Consider the following 23,973-nt stretch of genomic DNA (forward strand, 5'->3'; position numbering starts at 1 on the left):
CCCCCCCCCAGCCCTTTAAACGCGCAGGGACGGAGCAAGTGTCTGTTTCAGCCTGAAATCAGCCCAAGTGCTACTGGCGATGTCTTTTCTCGGGGAGATGGGGAATCTGGCTGTTTGGACCCAATAAAATGCTCTGCTCCAGTGTAAATATTTACAGGGTATTAGTGACTTTTTAAAAAACATTTTCAGTGAGGTCTGTTATTTACAATGTGTCATAAGTTATTAATGTTCCTTGCCTAAGTACCCTGCTAAATCTGTCTCATGCCTTAGAACAAAGTCGACAATTGGCATATTGTTTAAAGTATGAAAAAAATGTGAGTGGGTTTAAAAATTGGAAATATCTGTATTTTCAGAAGTGTAAATATTGCTTCGTAGCTGTCAAACTGCAACCCTTGCTGAGGATGAGACAAAGAGTTGCATTTTGGCTAATTTCTCAGTGAAATAGAGTTGCCATCAATTTAAAAGTGCTCCTTAGAACTTGGGGGAATGGCAAGAGACAGTCCTGACTGTAATGTTAACTCTGCCTCTTCTCCTCTCCTTCCCCCCAAAAGTTCCCCACGATGTCCAGTGATAGGCAGAGGTCAGACGATGAAAGTCCAAGTACCAGCAGTGGTAGCTCAGATGCCGATCAGAGGGATCCACCAGCACCTGAACCTGAAGAGCAAGAAGAAAGGAAACCCTCTGCGACCCAGCAGAAGAAGAACGCCAAATTATCCAGCAAAACTACTGCTAAGCTATCTACTAGTGCTAAAAGGTAAAAGTGATAGTAAAATATTCTGTAGTATTTTTGCACAGTATTTTGAGTCACAGTATTTGCAATTGCACTTTTCAGGGCAGATGGATTCTTGTAAAGCTATATGCGAAAGTGAAGTACAAACACTTTAAATACAGGAGCTTGTCAGGCATTATTAATCCAGATCTTATTGGGGTAATAACAGTTAAACAAACTTGTCATATTTCTTTTGAGGAGTTGCTTAAGAATTTGGTAACCTAGTGGCTGCGTGGTGGGGGTTTTTTTTTGGCTGTTCTATCTTTGTAAAAATGTGCGAGAGGGCATATATGTGAGCTTCAGGTATCTTTTTCACAGAGTTAATTTTCCCGCCCTTATTGCTATAGGGCAGTGTCCTGGTGTACACTGGTAGCCTGTAGACTAATGAAAGGAAATGTTCTTTAATTAAAGAAGTCACAAAAAAGTGGGTTTTGCAGGCCTTATGACTAGCTTTTCTTGTCAATATGCAGTACAGTCTTACAAGTCTAAAACTAAGTTTCTGCAGTTTCTCCAGAAGTTGTTTAAGCGGGTCTTTTGTCTTAGGACCTGCAGGTTCAAACCATGGAGTTCTATAGGTAGGCTCTACTGTTAACCACCAAAATCTTTAGAAAGCTTGTTTGGTTATGTCTGGTGCACTTTTATTTGCATATAAGATTTCTGGAAGTGCAGCTCTCAAGACACGCACACTAACACTTTTCTGTAAGTTCAGCTGTATGAAACAAGCAAACTTCAAATCCCTCTATTCCCATGGTCTTTTGAGATGAAACGTAACTTTCCAATCTTTTCCTCACAGTTCCTTTTCTTTACAAATATCAAGTGTATCCTGTAGCAAGAAGAGCTGTAGATTAGCCATAAGAATGCATACGAGTTCTTTATTAAGCAGCTTCAAGTTTTGCTTATTCAGCATGAATACTGTAGTTCAAATTTTTAGGAACATTTCAGGAATTTTGTATTGGACTTAAATTCAATAAATACTTCTTGAAATGTGTTAATATTACTGCAGAATATGACTAGGTGGCTTTGACTTCTGTGTTCATTTAAAAAACCACCTTTGCAATAATAGGACTGGCTAAAGGCACTGTGTAGATTTTGTAATTTACTATTACTTGCCTTTTTTTTTTTTAAACCCGCGATACATCATGTAGAAGCTCAAGAGTAAGTTTTTCCCCTCTTGCCATCATTTTGCTTAGTTGTGTGTCTAAATCCGTAGATTTCAAAYAGTTGAGTAGTCTGATTGAACTTAATGTGACTAGTGTAAGGGCTTTCAGATCAGCTTCTATTAGTTCATATTTTAATGCTTCCTATTTAAAGGAAAGAAGTCTTGCTTTTATGGGCCTCTTTTGAAGAAAATTCTTATTTGATATTTTTAAGAGGAATTTACCATGCATCTTTTACCATTATACCTCTTATGCATCTGAGTAAACTGTTAAATTGACAAAAAGTTTTCAGTATTCCTCTTCTGGACCTTAACACCTCAGGAATGGCTGTTACAGGATAGAGCAAAGCTAGCTCACAGATTATTTCAAAATTAGAAGCTTCAGGGAAGAAAAACAGCAGAAGGTGTGTTAGAGAAGCAAAGTTGATCCAGAGAGATTATTCCAGTAATCGAGACAGCCTGGCAGATCTGCAATCTACTTTTTAAATACACTGCAAAGTAGCAGGTAAAATATTGTCAAAAGAATGCATTTGCTTTCAGTACAGTTCACCAGTTCAGCCACAATCGGAGGTGGGTAGCGCTGGTTTGAAGTCATTGTTAAATACGCTTGTACAGCCCCCCCCTCATTTGCATATTAGCTTGAAAAGAAAATCTCTCTGGTAAGGAGTGCTTAGATATGAAAAATAGTTACTTTTCTGAATTCTTGTGGGAAATTCCTATCAAACTCAGTTGCAAGTGTTCTGTTTATTTACAGTATCAGGCAGGAAAAAAGCTGCAAAGTTTCTCTGCTGTGGGATTTGGGTTATGCCTCTGAGAACAAAGAGGAAGCAGCCATGTTAGCATTACTGAAGGCAAAGCCAATCTTGCATTTAACTGCATGGTGGTAGAGGGCAGTGTAATTCCCTGATTTATTCTATAGACTATCTCAAATGCTTTGTGTCTGTTCTCATTTCACCAACAGAATCCAGAAGGAGCTAGCTGAAATAACCCTCGATCCTCCTCCTAACTGCAGGTATGTAACAACTTCTTAAATTGTGGACAGTGGCAGGAGATTAATGTGCTCAGGCTAACAAATGGGAAACTCTTTAGTGTTTACAACTGGTGACTATTAAAAATTGTGTGCGGCAAAATGAGAGAGTGTAGGGAACATCCAATACTAAGTTTGATATTTTGTCTGCATGCTGTAGGCGCAGTCATTAGTGACTGACATGCATAATAAAATTTCTTCAGTTTATTTTCTGTAACTCTGAAACATTAATAAACTTCATAATATGCTGGAGCTTTCAACTTAGTGCCTGTATGCAGTTTGAACTGATTTTTTTGAGTGCCAGGTTTATAGTTATTACTTTATTCTGAAATTAGGTAAGGAATCGTGATTTTACATGTTTTCTCTTACTATATATTGCCTAATAGTTAGAAAAGCCGAAGCATTACCTTTGAGTTTTGTGCCTGTCATTCAGTGCTGTAGTAGTCTCTTGATAGAGGATATTAAGGAAGTTCCTAAATGGAGAGACACTTCTGTTTTTTAGGAAAAAAAAAATGCAAGTTTTAAGCTTGAAAGATTGTGTGGTTTAGTCTTAAAGAAAGTAAACAAAACTGGAGCACTTGAGCTATGGGAAACTTAAGTAGTAACATAGCTAATTTCTTTAAATCTTTTACATGTTTAACTTTTGTTTAAAGGATGCATAAAAATTCTCATTAGCTGTGAGCATCCACTGTAAAATTTGCAGTAAAACTACATTTAAATAATGTTGCTTTCATTTGATGCATTCCAGTAAGATTTTGACTGCAAGGTGTCTTCAGTTTAATAACTCCTGTGTAACAGCCAGCATTGTACACATGTTAAAAATGCAGGAAGTGCTTTCTGATTTTATATTAGAGTTGTTTGGCTTGTTGAATAGTTGAAAAGGTTTGGTGCAGGTGTCTTGTTAATTCAGTAACATGTAAGTTGTTTCTCCTCTTTTTATACTTAATGAGAGACAGGGACAAACCGGAGCTGTCTTCTATTGAATTTGTGGTAAAGGTGTCTTACCCTGAGCACTATGGTGTAGACTGCCTGTGGCAGTCTGATGTGTTTGCATGCAGGATCAGTGTTTCCCCCTTTTCAGCAGAGGCAAACTCTGCAGGGAGAGTGAGTGTCTTTTAAAAAGTCATCTTACTAGTGGGATATAGTTCTGTGTTGAAGGTGTAGCTCTTCCATTTGTCATGCACTTTATGCTTTGACCCCCAAATGGGGCATGGTAGGAAAGAAAGTATTTAAGGGAAATAAACACTTTGCCTTATACTTTCTAAAAGTAGTATTGCAGCAGTTTTGGGTACAGTAAGTTACAGCTTGGCTTTTAGAAAGAGAAGCCTCTCCTCCGCCCTCCAATACCATCTGATATTTAGCTACTTGGCAAATATGCTCCTCTCTAGAGCATACCACCACCAGTGCATCTAAAATAATTTGAGTTTCTCTCCTACAGAATGTAGGGGAAGAGATTATTTTTTGCCAGTGAGGAAGTCTGCTTCTGTTGCCAGAAGTATTTTTAAAGAGGAATTTAACCCTTTTACTCAAGATCAAATACAAGATAAATGTATTTTTTACCTTCTGCAAAATCAAAAATATTTGCAAGAGACCTCAGCTTCTTTAATAGCAGTTCTGGGTTTTCAGAATGAACAGTTTGAACAGAGAGTTCCACTGCCTAAAGGATTACCATTACATTGGAATTTACATCTTTTAGAAGGGGCCTTTCTGTATCAGGAGGTAAATGCAGCTGTTGAAGGAAAGGACATGTAACACCCTTTCTTGTAGGCTGCAGTAGCCTAGATCAGGCAACAAACTGAGAGCAGGCATATGACATATCTTCACCTCATTGCCTCTTCATGCAACAGGCTGCAGAAAACTACTTCTTACCTTTTTTGTAATGTAAAAAAAAAAAAAAGTCTGTAGGATGTAGGTATATATTCATAAACCCTGTGTCATAAGTTCTCCAAAAGAGATTTCTTCATGTCAAGTTCCCCCTCAGTTCTAGAACACAGCCTTGTCATTTGTGATCTACATGTTGCAGGATTAGAGCAATTTGCCAGAATACAACTAGCAACTGATTTTCCTGGACAGTGAGTCATTCTGGTTACCTAGTTACATAAGTGATAAAACTAAGGATTTTTTAATATGATAACATTATTTTGCATGTGCCTTTCCTTTAGGTAAAAATACTGAAGTGCATATTAAGCTCTCCTGTGTTGCGCTAAACACTTTGATGGCTACTACTGCTTCTCGTCTGCCAGTGTAACTGCACATAGAATTGCTCACTAATCCAATTCTGTCAAAATGATCTAAAGTTGATTTAGCTACTTAAAAGTGACACCAACTGTTGCACTGTAATTCACATGCAAGAGATATGTAGGCTTCTTCAGCAGTTAAATTTCCCACAGTCACATCTATTACTATAACATCTGTTTTATAAAAATGCTAGGGCCCCAGGAGATCTCCATTCTTGGGTGTGCTGAACAAGGCTGGACAGCACATTAAGTTCTATTTTAGGCACTGGGGTAGCAGAAAGACAAACAGTAGAAATGTTTAAATAATAATTTTCTGCATGCTTCAACAGTAGAGGCTGGTCCTGCATTTCTGATTCTTTTCAGTTGACTGGACAATGTCCTGGTAGACAAATCATGTTGTCATGTCAGTGTGCAAATACAAATTACATCCTTGGGGGTACCAAGTGTAGAAGTTAAATATTTAATGCTGATAGCTTTACTCTAACATACAGTCATACTCTAAATTCATGTGGATTTTGGTGCAATTTTCAAGGAAGATAGAGCATTGAAGACAAAATATTAAATTTGTTCTTAAGCCACTAAAGATAATGGGGAGGAAATGAAGTACTGCTTTGTCTTTATGTTTTCTCCTAATACGCGAGTCTGAAATGAGCAAGTTGCTGCACAAGAGGCACCATAGCACTAGGACAGATGGTTAAACTGAGGACATAGGTATCTGATCCTGAATTTTCTTGCTTTTGCTGGCTTAACTCAAAGCTGTACTACTTGATGCAGTGTGCTGTATTTAATTTCTTTTGTGCTTTTAATAGTATGAAGCAAAGCTAACAAAGGTCTTGGCCCTATTGCTCCTAGGCAGCTCAATTTCAAACCATGGCCAAAGGCTTATACATGCTTCAAGGTATGGAAATGTGCCAAAACCCACCGTTATGCATTCTCAGAATAATGTTCCAAGGATCTTTCATGTAATGCATGGCAAATCCATCCTGCAGAGATTTTCTTAAATAGGTTTGACATATCTGGAATAACTCTTTTCAGTTCATAGCATAAAACTTTTAGAGCAGAGGTCACTGCTCTATAGTTAAGGTTATATGAGACTACTGTTCTGACCTGCACAACTCAGAGTCTGCAGCTCAGGTGGAGCAGGGCACAGCTGGCTCTGACACTCATCTATTTCCTAGATTTTAGGGTTGGCCCAAATGGGGCTGTTCCCAGGAACAGTGATTTATAGCAGCTTCCTTAGCTGTTCCTGGCTGCTCTGCTAGTCCACAGTAACTAGAATATGTGCTCCCTGTCTTTCCTCACTCCTCATTTCCATTCCAAAATTAAGCATTGTTCATCTTCATGAGAATGTTTTTGAAGTTCAACCCAATATTAAGTAAATTTAGTAACACCCATACAAACCTATTTTTATAATTTACAGTCTCATTTATAGCAAATCCAGTTTGGTATAAGCTTCATAGGAAATGAGAGCAAATATCAAAACTGTTGTATCCACTGAGACCTTAATTCATGCAACTTGAAAAGAGATGAGTTAAAGCAGTGCACCTTTCCCATGCGAGTGTGAGAACTGAGTATTTTAATTTGTTTGGTCAGTTGTCTCTAATCTTTTTTAAGTTAAAAATCAGACATCTGAAAGCAAGTGGTTTAAGAAAAAAAGAAAAAGACAAAAGTGTACCTTACAGCTGCAGTCAGAGAGGTAGCTTTCCTCCTTCTGCTGCTAGGAAATGCAAGTTCTTATGAGGACGGAGATTCTTGGATCGCTACAGAGGCTCCCTGTTCTGTCACATCCTCTAGCCTGACTGAACCCAGTTCTGTTGGGAAGATTTTCTCAGTAGAGATTAATATCTCTGTGTTTATTTTCATGCCTTTACACTAATAGTTACTGATGTGATTTCTTGAGCAATACTACAAAGGCAGCAGTTGATTTTGCTATTTGTATCCTTTCCTAGGCTTGTAAGTAGATTGATAATTTGAGTTGTTCATTTTAAGTTACTTAGTTGAGGTTGTGACTAGCAGACTTTAAAAACTTTTAGTTTTTGATTCCTGCTATGATTGCTTCGTAACTCATACCTTTCTTGAAATAGCTTAATTATGCATGCAATATAACTGAAAACCAGTGCAGAAGAGCTAAGTTAAAGCCAATTTTTAAAAAAAGGAAAATTTTCATATAGTCTCTCTGTGCAGCCTGTCGATTTGAGTAATACCTAATTTGTGTATGAGCATAACATGTCTGCATTAAATAACTGCGTCCTTTTGAGCTTACAGTGTATCCTGTTTCTTGAAAAATGGAGTTATATGCACAGAATTGTTTTGGACCATATTAAGTTTGGGAAAAACCAAAACACATACCACTCCAATGTATTTTGTACTGCGCACAATGGGAGCAAGAAACATAGGGGTTTTGTTTTAGTATGGGATCTTTGCGCTCCCAAAGGACTGCATTTGTCCATTTAATTACTGCTGTGTCTCAGGCCAATTCTATGCTACAAGGTTTTGCCAGTCTAACCCGATGGTCGGATATTTGACACAAAGCAAAAATACCTGTAAAACCCTGGTAGAGGAATGCCCTTGCTGGTTCAGTTAAGGACCCATGAATCCAGATGTTTGTTTCCACCTCACTTGAGGCGGTTATTGCCCCATCCCTGGGGAAGCATTGCTGCATGTGTTTAAAGCAATATTGTGAAGGTAATTCTAGACCAGCAGTTTAAGCTCTTTCAGCTGAGCTGTGTGATACCATGAGAAGCAGTGAACAGTTGTGCTGGCAGAGCCAGGACAGCCTCTTCCACAGGCAGAGGTAGCTCTGGATTCAAGGACCATTCCACAGCCTTGCGTTACCGAGCAAAGTGCCACAGATAAGCTGGTAGAAGCCTTCTTTTTGATAACATACTCTATCTACAGTAAGGTTATAGGCAAGTGTTTACTCTGCAAACAGTTGTGCCTGTTGAAGATGTTACTGCACAGCTGTGGTTTGTTCCAGGCCTGCCATGGAGGTGACTGTCAGTGAAGCAGGTTCATGCAGTTACTCCATAGTCTTCCCTCAGGGCAAGGGGAGAAGGTATCATCCAAAGTTTGCTTGAGTGGTTTAAATAGGTTATTCAAATCTGCTCTGCTGGGTTTTCCTCCTTCCCAGAGGAGGCATTGTGCACACCAAGCATTTTGCCAGACACACCAGGATATTAATAAAGTCCATCCATTCCTTTGTTTCTCAAATGTAGTAAACTTCCTCTCGCCTTTGTCAAAACCAGGCATTAGTTATGTTGCTTTTTAAAGTCTGTAGGAGGAAGATTATTCTGAATGCAGTCGAATACCAGGCCCCTGTACAATAGCACAAACATGTGACTACATCTTCTTAACGTGTGCTTTTTTTCCCCTAATTCAAACTTCTGAATTTTTAGAGTAATGGCAGTGCCTCAGTTTTGCATTTATTCTGTTCATCTCTTACTGGGTAAATCTCTTCATATTGAGCTATACTTAGTCTCATGAAAAAAAGCTGTTCATCTCTTGTTTTTTACCTCTGCACTGAAAACCCCAGCTGTGATTAAATGGTTCCCTGTAGAAGGAGTTGATTAAGGTATGTAAGAAACAGTGTATTATGAGTATGTGCAAAAATGCCTGGGCTGAAGTTGAATGAACAAAATTAAACAGCACCCTAGTTCTACTTGATAATGTATCTTCTGAGAGTTGCATTATACTCTTTATTCTGTCTTACCCCCAAGCACTTGCTCACCACTGCATGTAATATAGAAAAGAAAGCTGGAGCTTGCAAAATGGTTCTGAGGATACAAATGCACATAATTATTTTTAAACACTTCCTTTACCAGAGATTGCAGTTACAAAAGTACAAATTAAGAGGGTTCAAAAATCCTGTAAGATCATGTTTGAAGCTAGCTTTTCAATATTCAAATATTACTTTATATTATTGAACATAGTCTTGCAGTTCCGTCTGAAGCAATTCCTTCATTGTTAATCTCCAAACATAAATCAATGGCTCGCAGTGATTTAAAGATAGGTTTATCTAATGATAAACTTAGTTTAGCTGGAACTATTTCTGTCAAGCAGTTTTTCTGTTCTTTCTTCTTTCCCACAAGCAGAATACGGTTTAGGTCAAACTAGCAAGAAGCAGTATAGTTTAGCACAGCAATCAGAAGTCAAGTATTTCTGTCCATCTGTAGTAACAGCCTATTTCTGCCATCTTCACACATACAGAATGCCTGTTACCTTATTTGCAAGTAGTCACCAAAACTACTTAAGGAGTAGGGATGAAACAAATTTAGAAAGGCATTTCAGCAAGATGTTTAAAAGTGTTAGGTATAGCTAAAGTACATTTATTTAATGTGCTTTTATTAAAAATAAATGCAAGAGTGGAAAACTGTGCAACTCCTGCATATATTGAATTGTAAGAATATTTAAGTTACTTTCTTCAGTTGGGAGTAGGTGACAGATCTACTAACTTAAAATGCCTTAAGTTTTTTTTTTTTTCTTCTGTACTAGAAGCCACCTCTTGCAAGCTACATACCAAGGTTTTTAAACCAACACCCACACATTGAATTTTCTCATACAAGTAAATGTCTGTGGCATAATGAAGACAGGGTTATGCAACACAAGTCAACATATCTATTCACAGGAGCAAGTTTTCCTGCCTACAAATTTGCAGTTTAGGCCCTTGCATAAGAACTGTCCACAGTGCTTTTAGACATGCTCTTAAATAAATCTGTGTTTTAGTCAAAAGGCCTTATAAAAGCTCTCACCAGTCTTCATTAGTATTACTGTCAAAACTAAAGAAAAAACTATCTAACTATAAAAGAAATTTGTGTCAACCTGTATCTACTCTAGGGTTGTTTAAATAGTTCAAACACTTGTCACAACTACTGGTGTTAGAAAACTGACCTCATTATGTCCCAGTTCTATTTGGGAACAGTAGAAAGAGTCCAAGTAGGACCAGTCTGTTTAAACAATGCTTTAAGCATTGCTGTGCAAAAATTTGTAAGAACTTGGAGTAACTTGTTCTTAGATCTAGAGGAAAAATCTGCATTTCAAATATCCATTTGTACAAAACCTCTTCAGACCATAATAATACTGATTAAAATACACCATGTATGTATCTTTCTTTCTACATCCAAACTGTACGTTGGTCAACACTGCCAATCTGTCACATTTATTTTGTGATAGCAGCGTATAGGGCAAGCACACTGAACACTTCCCCCTTAGACTGATTTGCCTGAGTACATCAGTTACCTTTCTTTGATTTGATCTTTACTTTTACAGCCTCAGGACACCTAATTTTAACCCAAATTAACAAAGTGCAAATAAGAAAATCAGTTAAACTACATTAAACCCTTTATTGAAAGCAAGTTGGCTACTTCATGTAAAAAATGCATGGAGATTTTCTTTAACTGATGTAACTAGGATTTGCATATATGTAGAACATTTGAAACAGGCAATATGGCCATCATGAAAAATTCCTTGATCATGTTTGAGTTTAGTGGGCAGGAGCAAGGATGTCTAATTGCCATCCAGGACAGGAGCACGCATACTATTAAACAAGCCAGGAACTATATTTTAGCTTTAAATGGACGCAGTACTTTGAGCCAGTAACTTCCAGTGACAAATGAGTCCTTATCTGCTTGCATTAATTTGAATTCGTTTTCTAGAGTGTCCCCATGCAGACAGTGCACTACACTGTTGTCTAATTCAGAACTGTGATGGTAGCAGTTGTTAATTTTAATACCACTAATTGTAAAACAGACTGGTCAGATCTCTCAGGACTCACAACAGTATTTTCACCACTGTCAACTGTGTCTCTATTTAAGTGTTGCTTTCAAAAGCAAATGAGGGAAGAGATTGCATAGACAAAATGCCACTGAGAACTGTGGTTACCAATAGCTTACATTCAAGTTGGAAAGATTTGTAGAGAGGGTCTGTAGAGGACTGTCCTGCATTCATTAGTAATTGATGTTTTCATTGACTTAGATACTGGACTAGAGCATGTAGCTATTACATATGCAGGTAATAGCAAGGGGAAGGGGCTGTGGGCACCTTGGAGGACAGAACTAGAATGTAAAGTGACCTGGACAAATAAGAAGTTACCTTAAAAATAGCATGTAATTTGATAATTAAGACGGCAAGGCACAGCACTTAGTAGGGATAATCAGCTGCACAAGTCCATGGGGGGAAAAGAGTGGATAAGGAGCAGTTCAGGAAAGTTGTAACAGCTCTGAGGATTTTGTGCTTACCAGGAGTCAACAGTACTGAGCCACAAGAAGAGAAATGAAACAGCCATCACAACAGTGAGATGTTTAAAAAAAAAAAAGTTGAATACATGGTAGGTAAAGTCATCCCATTCAGTTCAGCACTGGTACAGTCCAGGTGGGGTACTTATCCAGTTCTAAGCACTGCACTCTTAAGTGACGTGGACTAACTAGAAAGAATCCGGATTTGAGGAAGGAAATAATATAACAGTCTTTGGATGCAGAAAGAGTTACTGCAAAATCCCTTATTGCTAGTTCTATCTGCAGTGGTTATGGAGAGCAGCTTAAATTGCTGTAAGGAAAATCTAGTTTAGATGTTAGGAGTAACTCTAAAGACAGTATATCTAAGGAGGTGGTGAACCTGCGTCACCAGAGGTTTAAAAACAAAGGCTAGATAAATCATTGTCAGGAACAGTTTAAATATAGTTGATCTTGTCTTTAGGCAGGAAATGAACTAAGTGACTTCTTGAGGACTATTTTGACCAAGTTGTATGATACTGGATTTAAGTGATAGCGCTAAAAGAGAGTTCATCAAGAAGTGATTTTCCCTTCATTTTAAAAACAGTATTTTAACCAAGGTTTTGTAGTATAATCATCCTGGAAAATATACAGGATCTATCATTTTAAGCAACAACAGTAACAACAATTATTAAAAGTTAGTAGAAGCATAGTTTTTCTTCTGTTTGTCAATTATAAAAGCAAATACCTAGTGATYTTTTTTTCTAATCAAATTTTTTCCTTTCAGCTTTGTTTCCATTTTGGGACCAATCCTACTTCCCTTGCACAAGTTGTCACATTCTGCTGATAACTAGAAATAAGCTAGGAGCATAGCATCAGCTCCCCAGAGGTGCATCACCGCTGTGGGAAAGTAATAGCACTGATTGTGCCGTAGATCTTTATTTGTTGGGTCACATGCTCTGTGCTTGGACTCTCTGCTTTTGTTCCAGACATGTAAGTCCCTCTAATACTGAGGTAAACAAAAGCAAGGGATATTTTTCCCCCTGCTTCACAGAGGCAATTTGCAGTAGTTATGCAAGCTCTAATGCATCTGCACACACGCACCCCAAGTGGGTCAAGCACATCACAAAATAGTTGTATAGCATACTGCCTCTGTCCATGGATCTAAGCGCCCTGTGGAATCAGGGCCCAGAAGATTGTAGTGAAAATGTAAGCAGCCTGGCACGTTTCCAGCCGATGAGTTAATGCTGCTATAAACTTCAGTAGTTCCTCTCTGAGGCATGCAGAAGGGTGCAGACACTGGGAAAGTAGCCAACAAAGGCAAAGCGCAGACGGCAGATCTAAAGGCCAGCCTCAGGGATTCGCAACACAACTGTCTCCAAGGTGGGTTCCTCCCTCGCCAGAAACCCTCCGCATAGCTCTAGTGGCAAGGCTGGAAGTCAGTAAGCAAATTAAGGTACGCCTTCATTGTAAAGCCATGCTGACCTGTCTGTGCTTGAGCCATGCTGTAGCGTGACCACAGGTAGCTATGCTCACTGCTCAAGCTGCCCCACGATTGGATTAGCAGCACAGGATACTGGGCAATGGGTTCTCAATCATCCCCCCCCCCCCCCCCCCAAAAAAAAAATCCCAATAGAGCCTCTAGCTGCAGTGAGGCAGTTTAGGCTCGAGATTGAAGTGCTAACCCGAGTTAAAACCTAGACAAGGAAGTCACCAAAACATTGAAAACAGCGTAAGTCAGTAGAGCATCAGCAGATCAGATTCCATGGGACAAATGGCAAACAAACATTTGTTTTTTCCTTTCTGTAAGGGAGAGCTAGCATCAGAATGCTATTTTTATTGGCAATTTAAATAAAAAATTTAGAGTATAAATGCTTTGAGCAGAGTGAGTTTGGAGGAGAAAAAAAAGAGCATTACAATAGATTAGTAGCTACGCAATAGGAGATACGTTCAGCTGATGATGATTCTTGCTGTGAAGCAGCAGCTATTGTAGCAGACAACGGCCAGCTAGATTCCCCCCAACCTGTTCTAACAAAGGATGCGTCTACTGTGCAGTCACTGCCCTGGGTACGCTCATACTTTAACTCGCTTTTGTCCTTCTACCTGGTACCTCAGCATCAGAGACCTCATCCAGGCTGAGGAATCCACTGGACAAGTTAAGTGGCACGGGGTGGTTATTTCACACTGCGTTCTGTTATCATTGTGCATTGGTGCTGGTCCTGACTTGTTCATAGATACCTGGGGCATATCTGTATCTACTTCAGTAACATACACATCAGAAGCTATAATGGGATACAAAGATTTAATAATACCTCCCCCAACACACACTTCAAGGGACCATAGAACCAAACCTGCTATACTAAAGCTTACTTAAAGAGTTGTGGGTTTTGTTTTTGAAGTTTTAGACTCCAAAATTGTGAAAAAGTGTGATTCAGTTTAATTTCTAGCCTATATAAAGGAAAGCAGGGAGAGGTCTTATGAGACTAGTATCTACTTGTAACAAACACTGTATTCTAATGGAAGTATGTTTAAGTGAATTAAGTTACATAGTATAACCTGCAGCATATTAAGTGTAGTCTGAGTATTAATCAAAGTTCTTATGCAAGAAGGAAAAAATACTGTGTAATCTAAAATTCTGCAAGCATGATTAAAGAACGATCAGATCTGAGGGTGATCTTCACATGATAGACTCTTTGACGTGCACACGCAGTTTATGACTGCAAAAGTGTTTGCTTGCCAAGAATAGATTTTGTGCTAACTATACAAATTCTGTATAGAATTAGGTAGTGCCTGGCCCTGCATTCCTTCTTCTTCTATCACAAAGTGCTAGGACTGCTGCAGTAACTTAAAGAATTGAAATAGCAACCTGGTTACCTCTTTTTTTAAAGTACATGTCAGCTGCAGATGTTATAAAGAGATCTTGATTTTTGTTTATAACTGAAGGCCAGAATTACAGCTGGTATACTTACTTACACCAAACCAAACACAGAGTAACTTTTTTTTTTTTAAATGAGGAACAAGTAAAACGGACCTCACCAAAATAGAGCAATAAGAAAACAGCAATTCATTTGATATTATGCAGTACCAGACCCTAAATAGATCAATATGTTGATAAATCAATTACTTTTTAGATTCTCTGAGAGCAAATATTGTAAAAGGATTTTTTTTTCAAGTATTTCAGTTAGCTATTAATTTTTCATGGTAGTACCACAGGTTAGCATGATTTTAAATCTTGTTTTTTAGTAGGCTTGCTGGTTTTTTTTTTGGTTTATGAATAGCCAAAACAAAGTAAGCTCTTACCAGTTAGAGAAGAGAGCAGTGGTAGCAGCTTTTAATACTAAAACCACTATTATACTCTGAGCACTGTAGGGTTCCCCTATATATTGTGGGCAAAGTTCCTATAAAATGACAAGTGTGCCCTATTAGAAATTAATTAAGATGCAGGTGGGGGTGGGAGTGGGGAGGAGGAGGAGGAGGAGGAGGAGGAAATTAAACACGTATGAGTTGTACTAATCACATAAACACTTTGTTGCCATTTTTTTTCTCTCTGAAGAAAGTAAGCTTTGTAAGAGTATGCCCTGAGTTAGACTTTCATACTTCTGATTTGGGTAGAAGGGATTGAGAACAGTTCTTTCTTATGAATTGCACTTGTTTGTCTTTTGTGTGATTATTCTAAGCTTTACGTAAAATGTCTAAATAAAGCTAGAAATGATTATTTGTTCAAGAACTAATAAACTAAATTTGGCCTGGCATTGTGTGATGGTGACTGTTGTATTTTGTTGTACGTAATGTTTTAGAGAAGGTGAAAATTAGGAGCTGATTCTGTAAGTTGATACCTAGGTGTAGAAGCACCTGTAAGAAATGTGGAGCTCTTCCATGGAACCATGAGTTTATAGAAATGAGGTTTTGTTCACTAAACATGTAAAGTTGTTTTCAGTATTAGATTCTTTAAAAAGGTATTGAAATGTTGAAAAAAAAAACTAGGTTTTTTTTCCTTTTTTACATTTAAAACTTCTTCTATTTTTGGCAGTTTCCATTAGCGGTTGTTGATTGGAGAGATGGAGAAGGTTTCTTCTGTTTTAAGTAATATGCTTTACCTTATTTGTGTTCTCAGATTCCCCCTCTAAAAGTTTCTCTTTATCTCTTTTCTAAGGGGAAGGGGCATTCACAATTTATTTCTTTTCTTGGATTGCAGAATTTTTCTGGTTAAATACTTAGTTTCAGGCTCTGGGTATGGAGAAGCCCCACCTGAGTTCTGGAGGTGTTTTAGCAACAGCCACCTCCTCTCTGTAGCCAGGAATGTTACTTCACTCATTGCTTTAGTTTCCTTTAAATACTGGAGAAGCTTATGGAAAATTTTAAATGGAGTTAAATCTGCACAGTGGCAACTTTTTCTTTGTATGGAACAAGGTTAATTTGGGGCCTTAAATGCTCATATCTTGATTGGTGATGGGTGAGAAAAGTTGAAGCATGTGAAGGAATGAGTTATGTAGTGGGGTTGGTGGAAAGGGGTAGATGTGTTTGTGGGCTGTTTCTGTAATATCCATGAAACAGTCAAGCATTGACATTTTAACTGTCACACTGAGATATTATTTAAAAAAATCAAATTCCCAGGGTCCTTATTTCATACCTTAAATGTCTGGGGAGGCTTTCTGTTGGACTGAGGCAGACAGAGCTTTGCTAGCCTAGAAATCATAAGCCAAAATACAACTGTTCTCATAAATATTAGCTAGAATGTTGGCAAAATAAATCTTTGAACTTGGAATCTTGTTCTGAGGCTAGATTTAGATTTCATTCCAAATTCCTCGGGTTCCTGGTTCACCTGGTTATGGACACGTCTTGTCATTGAACTCCCTGCTGGAATAAACTGATGCTGGAAGAGGGAAATTCACAACAGCATAGGTTTATATACTGACAGATCTGTATTCTAGTCTCTATCTGTATATTCTGCAAACTGTTTAAACACAGGATTGTTTCATTCAGGAAAGGAATGTGACTCCTCATGCTTCTGGATGTTATTTAGGCCATTTGTATCTCCTATGAATAGCTCTGTGTGCGTTTGCTGTGTTGTTAACTGAGGAGCAGACAGTATTTGATATTTACACTGTAAATGGCTACTGCCTACTTTTCTCTCAAGCAGAATTTTAAAAGAGGTTTTAGTAACTTCATGCTTTGTTTTCTGACAAATGCACTACTTTTAGCCAAAACAGATTTTGAATTTTCACTAGCAGTAGTAGCATTAAATATAGATTTGGTGTGCTTAATATTTCTTTCCTCCTGTATTCAGATTCTGACCTTTGAAGAGTAAATGTTTTCTAAGCCACTTCTGAATAATAAAATCTCTCATCTGAGTTGTCAGACCCAGCTCTGCTTACACTTTTTTTTTTTTTTAATGTGGGAGTGAGAAGACAGGAGTGACAGTGAGCATATCTTTTTCTACATCTGAAATAAGCTGGATACCTCCCCATTAATATCCTTCTGGAAAGCCATCCAGGCTGGGAAACTTTCCAGCTGAAATGACGCCTGCCCACTTTTGTGATAGTGGCTACTCTGAGAACTTAAGGAGCTAGAATGTTGTTTAAAAAATACTAGTGCACCAATAGAAATACCACTTTGGTTTTCCGCTTATTAAAAGTCCATGAAGGAAAACAGATACTTATGAGAACCATACTGCCCCAGGTCCTAGTCCAAATCCATTTTTGCCCAGAAGTGTTCTAGGTTTGTTAACTTTGAAAGGTCCATTAACTTTTGAAGTCTGAGGGGGAAAAAAAAATGGAACAATAAATCATCTAGTGAGCAATCTGTGTAGTACAGTGAATGTTATTTGTGGAAGTACTTCTGTTGGCCTTTTTTCAAAATTGGTCACTGATCACAAAATCGAGGAATCTAATGTGGTTAGTTTTGCAGCAGATGTCACGAGCACTGAATGCTTGACAAGCAGGATCTGTAATATACTGTACTGTAACTGCTTTACACGTTCTGTATGCAAAATCTCTGTTAGCTTCAAAGTAAGCTGGCAGAGTACAAAGCCCTGTGAGTTATCCCGGCACTACCGGAGTGATTAACTATCCTCTTTAAGCTAGGTGGAAGCTGGACCCTGGATTTTATTCAGTTTGCGTGCAGAACAGGACAGAGAAATTCACCTTTGCACTCTTCAGTCCTTGGGCCATTGTAGGCCGTATAAATTACAATATCTTGAGGGCTGTTTAAAATTACACCAACTGCAAATGGTCCCAAGTGGCTTAAATCTCAGTTAGGAATTAGTGTTTTTGAAGGGTATCTCAGCTATGCTCCAGTGCCAGCCACACAGCATAGCACTAGCCAAGGGGATCTTTTCCCTGGGAGAGGAATGGTGTTGGCCCAGTACACTCGTCGTGTAGCTGTGCTCTGCTTCTGGTAGGCTAGCTAATACTGTGCCTCTGGATCTGGAAGGGTGTTAATAGATCCTCTGATTTCCTAGCCTTGTGTTGAAGTTTTAGCATTGGAGTCTACAACACCATTAAAATGGGAATTTGGGGAAAAAGATCTTCCTAAGTATAATTTGAAAGACAGGAGCTTTACTGTAGAACCTCTCTGTTCTCATTATTGGTGTCTGCAATAAATTGTTCCCTGTATTATTAATTCTTCTGGCAGGTGGAGTTAATTTATTTGTGTATTAGTCTTTGTGCTGCTGGATGAATTATAGATTTAATTATGGTCCAGGTGCTCAGAGCTTTGCTGTTCTACTAAATGTAAAATATAAAAGAAGAAATAAGTCTGAGTAATTTTTTGGCTTGTTGAATAAATGTAAACATTGGGAAAGTGTGCCAGAATATAAATGAAGAGAAGATTTACTTTGCAGAGTATGTTGTTATCTACTCCAGGGTATTCTACTTTGTGGGGAGGATTAGTGTCCTATGTGATACCAGGACACACCTTTTTACAACCACTGCTGTGTGCAACAGAGGATAAAAACTTTTACCTATAATTCCTTGTGTTTATAGACAAAGTTTATTTTGCAATTACAGCCAGTAACTAATGCCTAAAGGTCAAATTGAATTATCGTAGTCATAACAAGAAATACTTCCCTGATTCCCTGATAGATGTAAATAAACTACCTTCTACTTCTAGTATTTCTCTTCATGTTACTCAGTCTTTCCTTTTCTGCCTGGCACAGTTTAATTCACAGTCCTCAAATGTTCTCATTCTGTAATGATGTTTATTTATTTATGTTTGTTTCTTGTCCTAAAACAGTTTTCCATCATTTCCCTTAATCTATATGAAAATTTACTTTTTGGATGACATTTAATTCCCTGAGTGCTCTTTTAATAACTGGGTGTTCACAGTCAGGCTGGAATACAAAATCCATGAAAAAGCATAATTTCTGAATCTTACAAACTTATTTTTTTCTGGCAGCTGTAAAACTACTTTAATAGCCTGAATATATGAATTCTCCATGTTAGTACTGGTCCTTTCCCATGGGGTCCTTGGACTGTAGCTGTAGAAACTTTCTTTTCTGGTGCAAGGTCTAAGTCTTTTTTCCTTACAGGTATTTAAATGCCAACAGATCAGAGCTTTCTTCCTTGTGAAAGTCAAGAATCGGTAGATTACTTTCCCATATTTTCTGTAATTCCGTGCTTAAACCTGACTGTTGCCCCTGTCCGTGGGTGAGTGTTTCCAGAGGTGATCCATCTGGCACTCTGGTGTGCCTGAAAGCGACTTCATTTCCGCGTGGTCAGAATGACACGCAGCTCTCGTTGTGTCACTAACATCCATTCATTGTGGCTAATGTCCACCGTTTGTCCAAAATTGCGGTCATGCCTCTGTGTTTTCTTGATGTTACAGGTACGCAGACATCTTGATTAAAGTATTTTTTTAGGATCAGATAGAACAACTGGATAAGCATGTATATACTGGGGAGCTGTTCATACATATAAATAAACTCTAAATTCTGTGAGAAGAGAAACAAAGTGTTTTTCTCCTCTTTTTACTGAGATTTCAAAGGATTTTCAGGCAAGAGGTAAGTGTATGAACTATGTTAATGAAAAGGGGACTCATTTCTCTTCATTCCTCTTTTGTTTATATACTTTTAATTGCTGCCTCTCTGGTTTCTGGCCTTGAGTCAGAAAAAGCACACCATACCTTTCTCACCTTTTTCAGGAAAACTTGTGAGTGTATGTTTAAATGCTTTTCTGAAGGGAGCATGAATTGGCCCTGTTTCAACTGAAACTAAACATCGTTCGGCATAACCTACAGAATAATATGCGTGTGCATCCACCGCTGTCCAGGGGACAAAAAAAAGCAAGACTATGTTTCTTTAATATATCAAGCTATTACAATATGCCATAATACCTGCAATAATATGGATCTTTCAGATGGATGAACTGGATTGATTTATCCTTGCAATTGTCCCTTTAAGCTCCTTTTAATCTGGGAGGCAGAGAAATTCATATCATGATTTCTTTTTTTTTTTTTTGGTCCTGCATATCACATACCCTGAGAAGTCTGCTGTTCTTCAGACAGAAATAACATACTTGATGCATCTCCTCAGGAAGCAGCCAAAAGTACATGTTCTGACCTCATCTTTAAGCTTTTTCATTTCCTTTACTGACACTTAATGAAGTGACTATCACAGCCATTAAAGATAATTTTATAATATACTATAAACATAGATTATGTAATTATTACAGTTGCTTGTTGTACTCTGTTTCCAGTATGCAGTCGAGTATTGATGCTGGTTCTTTTGGCCTACTATGGCAACTTTGCTCTGGTTTGCTCTGGTTGTTTGATATGAAGTGTGCTTTGGGCATTTGAGTTTTGGAGGTGGAAAGAAGTTTGTTTTGGAGGAAATCTCCATGTCTTAGAGCATCTTAATATTTAGGATTTGAGAGACAAGAAATTAGGTTAAACTTAAGGGGTCACTTCTAAATTCCTGTCTCTGTGTTTTTGCCTTTTCCTTTGATGCTTGGTATAAAGGATCATTTCCAGAAGTTTCCCCGGTATTACTGGATTCAGTTCTGCTTCATTGGTATTAACATTATGAAGGCCTGTGCAACTGTTCTGTTAATATTACTGGTGCTAGTGGGACTGAAAGTGGATTCCTTTAATTTTTTTAAGCTCTCTTGATATTCAGCAGCTTTTGGTTAGGGAAGGTACACAAGCAATTTCTTAATTTGAATACATTGTTAATGTGGTTAAATTTAGAATAAGATTAGGAAGTAAGCTCCTCATAAAGATTTTCCTATTACGGAGCCTAAATTTAGCTTCTGTTTTATATATGCATAATTTTAGATCATGAAATACCTACATTTTGTGGGAGGTTTGTGGATGAATGGGATGGGGGTTGACGATGTATAGGCTTTCAAGTTCTTTGCTCCAGAAGGAAATGCAGTTGGTGTCAGCATGCTGACTTGATGGAGTGCAATTATAAGGAGGCTTTATATAACTGTTGGGTGTTGACTTAAAACCATGTCTTTGCTTGGTACATTTGTTCATTGTTGTGTCCTTAGGTTATTTAATAAAACATGCAGTGAAATGTAGTCTTTGTATGTTGCCTAGAAAAGCTCATGGACTTTGTCTTCCAAACCACTATTGCTGCCAGTGTTACCATGTTCTTCATGTCTTAAGCACAGTAGTCATCATTCTTTATAGCAAAAGTGTGATTGTGAAGGGTTGTTTACTCTTCATATATTACTATATCTGTATTTTTTTACATTGAAGTATGTAGATTGCGGCTCTTTCCCTTGAAAATCAAATCAAGGTGCAGTATAATTTCCGGAGATGAGAATGCTACTGTATAAAATCCTTACTGATATTGAAAAAAAAAAAATCAAGCCAATGCTTCAGACTCTTCAGATTCCTATTTTTTCTAATATTGACTGTCTTCATGGGCTGTACACATCTATTTTTGTGTTTGGTTGTATATAGCTGCTTACAGAGCAGCATACAGAGCATTAAACAAGGTTGGCTTTGCACCACTGAATTGTAATCAGTCAGATCTCATTATTACTCCTAAATCTTGCTTCACTGTAGGCATACTATATATGCTGTCTGTTTAGTTCTCAGGAACTCTTTCCTTGAAAATCGTGTGCCTTTTTAATGTGTCATGGCTCAATTATCACATTCAGTTTTGGCTGCCAAAATAGCCATATATATTGTCTAGCAAGTGACAGCCTGGGCCTTTATCTCTTCCTGGCTGTTTGCCAGCTGTTTAATTGAAGCCCTGTGTTTGCTGTGTGTCACATCTTATGGTGGTCTATTGTACCCAGCTAAAACAATATTTTGAAAATGTTTCAAATGTAAACTAATTCTCTGAGAGTTTACGTCCTGTTATTTAGATGATCTGTTGAGGATGTAATGTAGGTCATTTTTCTCTACAAATACGACCATTTGTATTTCAGATAGCCTCATGAATTTCCAGGGCAAAGAGAAGCAAGATGGGGATGCAAAACTGCTATCCTGTCCCCTTGAGAGAAGTAATTAAAGCTGTACACTTTTCATGTAATTTCTCATTTTTAGTTTCAGAGGCATTTTGCAAGGCAAACATTCTCTTTGTTCTGCCCTTTAGAAAAGAGCAAGCATTTCGAAACAGAACTGAAATCTCAAGGGGAGTAGCAGCCTGTGGGTTATATTCCTCCTCAGATACTTTGGGTGAAAAAACTACGTTGGTGTTTGAGTGCGTGGTGTCTTCGAGAGGCGGAGAATGATACAGTCTTTGTGAGCAGCACGTTCTGTTGGGCACCCGTCTGCTTTCCATTAGGAAAGACTTCAGGGTCATGTTACTCATGGCAGAGCTGAACTTCTGATTTGTGTCTTGCAGTCCCACACGGCCTGGGGGATGGAGCCACATGGTGTGAAACCAGGATATTAGAGGGCTAAACACTCCACAGTGCTTAAACACTCCACAGTGCTTAAGGGTGGGGGGAAATCCTTGGACTAAGTATGAATCCAAGAGACTTTTCCCTGCTCAAGAGACTTTTCATCCTTGCAGAGTTATTAATCTCCTGCTTGCTTTTTCTCAAAAGAGCATATGTCTTGGAGAATTTCAGCTCCTGGGTGAGATTCTTATCTGGCGCAAACTGATTTAGCCTTGGAAGCTATGAATGTACATTAGCTAACATTCTCGGCTATGCAGAATTTTTTGGCAGAAACTTTGCTTTTCCAATGCTTTAAGAAGAATCAGGATTTGTTCTATTGCTTGTTTAATAAGAGGAATATCTTTGTAACAAGAAAGAAATGATAAAAGTCTTAGGAAAGAGCTTTACAATTTTAGGTCAGAGGAACACAGAGCAAAAGAGAGCTTAAGAAAGATCCCATTTTTGTGCAAAACTCCAGATTTATAATTAAATACTAAGTGTTGGCATTTTAAAAAGGAGAGGAAAAAATAGCCTGTAGGCAGGATTAGATCTGCAGAATATTTTCCTTCTTTCTTAATCGGAGGGGAAAATATCCCATCCTTCTAAAGCCATCTAGCATTCTGTTAGAGGTTTGATATTAAAATAGGCCCCTTTAAAAGGAAATTGCATTGTTAGAAAGCTCTTAAACCTGTTTTGTGAGAAGCATAATATTGTGTGTATGTATGTGTGAGTAATATACTCAAGCATGTGTATGTATATTTTTTCTAATACCCCCTATACCTTTTTCAAAAAACAGCATCTGGGAGTATGGAAACAAAGTGAATATTAAAACATACTTAGGAGACAGTTGTGGATATATGGGACAGCTGGGGTGTGAATGATTATGGCAGTTCTGCTGTGCTGTCATTGTGTGGCTTTTCAGGAAATACATCAAAATAGTTGTTAGTACCACTTTATTGTAGAAGGATCTACATAATTCCAGCAGTTTTATAATGTGACCAGTCCATCTAGTGTCAAAAAAGGTCACTTTCCCATGCCTGAGTTTCCGCTTGACTAAACTCTTCCCTGTTCCATTAAGCTTTCATGTAAGCACTGTATTTTGTCTTTTGCATGTCAGTGTTGAGTTTCTTATATCTCTCAAGTCACTCTACTTTCTGGTCTGAAGACATCATCAACTAAGTTTTATAATATACAAGTAACGTTGGTTCTAAAAGGTAGCTTGACAAAAATTCTTGTTATGTACATGTTATCTGGCTTGATAAGGCAGGTGTGCACATTGCTGCTGAAGTGGAGAATTTAGACAGCCCCCTGATGTATATATTTAAATGTTATTTGATAAGAAGTTGTTATTTCTGAAGGATAGTTAGAACACCCAATTGTAGATACCATAATGTTGCAAACAATTGTTTTCATGTTAAACGCGTTGACTGCAATTTAATGACAGCCTTGGGAAAGTAAAGTGTTTCTTGACCATTTAAGGTCTGCAGGTAGCCCCAGGAATTAGGCACAAGGAAGTTAGATCACAGCAAGACTAAGGAGTATGGAGCTGAAGTTTATGTTACACAAAACTCAGCACTGGCAAAGCAATGATGCCAGTTACTTGTCACAGTTTAGATGAAGGACAAGATCAGGAAAGGTCACAAGAATGCACAGCCTCTATGCATTACAGGCTGATGAAGCCCTGAATGTTGAAATAATCAAATACTGATCAAACACAGAAAATTTGGGAAAACACGGCATGAA

The 23,973-nt window shown here is 38.1% G+C and overlaps 1 protein-coding gene across 1 annotated transcript in view; it reads left to right on the plus strand.

Annotated features, from left to right (window-relative positions):
- Positions 1-138: 138 nt before the first annotated feature.
- Positions 139-23,973, plus strand: part of UBE2E3 (ubiquitin conjugating enzyme E2 E3) — a 63,373-nt gene continuing 39,538 nt past the window's right edge. Inside the window, exons 1-3 of the mRNA XM_026091003.1 lie at positions 139-158; positions 552-754; positions 2,887-2,937. Of these exons, the coding sequence (XP_025946788.1) occupies positions 561-754; positions 2,887-2,937 (245 nt within the window). The 5' untranslated portion in view covers positions 139-158; positions 552-560. The remainder of the gene's footprint in view (positions 159-551; positions 755-2,886; positions 2,938-23,973) is intronic.

Source organism: Apteryx rowi, unplaced genomic scaffold, assembly GCF_003343035.1.
Source record: "Apteryx rowi isolate R43461 unplaced genomic scaffold, aptRow1 scaffold_89, whole genome shotgun sequence".
NCBI lineage: Eukaryota > Metazoa > Chordata > Aves > Apterygiformes > Apterygidae > Apteryx > Apteryx rowi.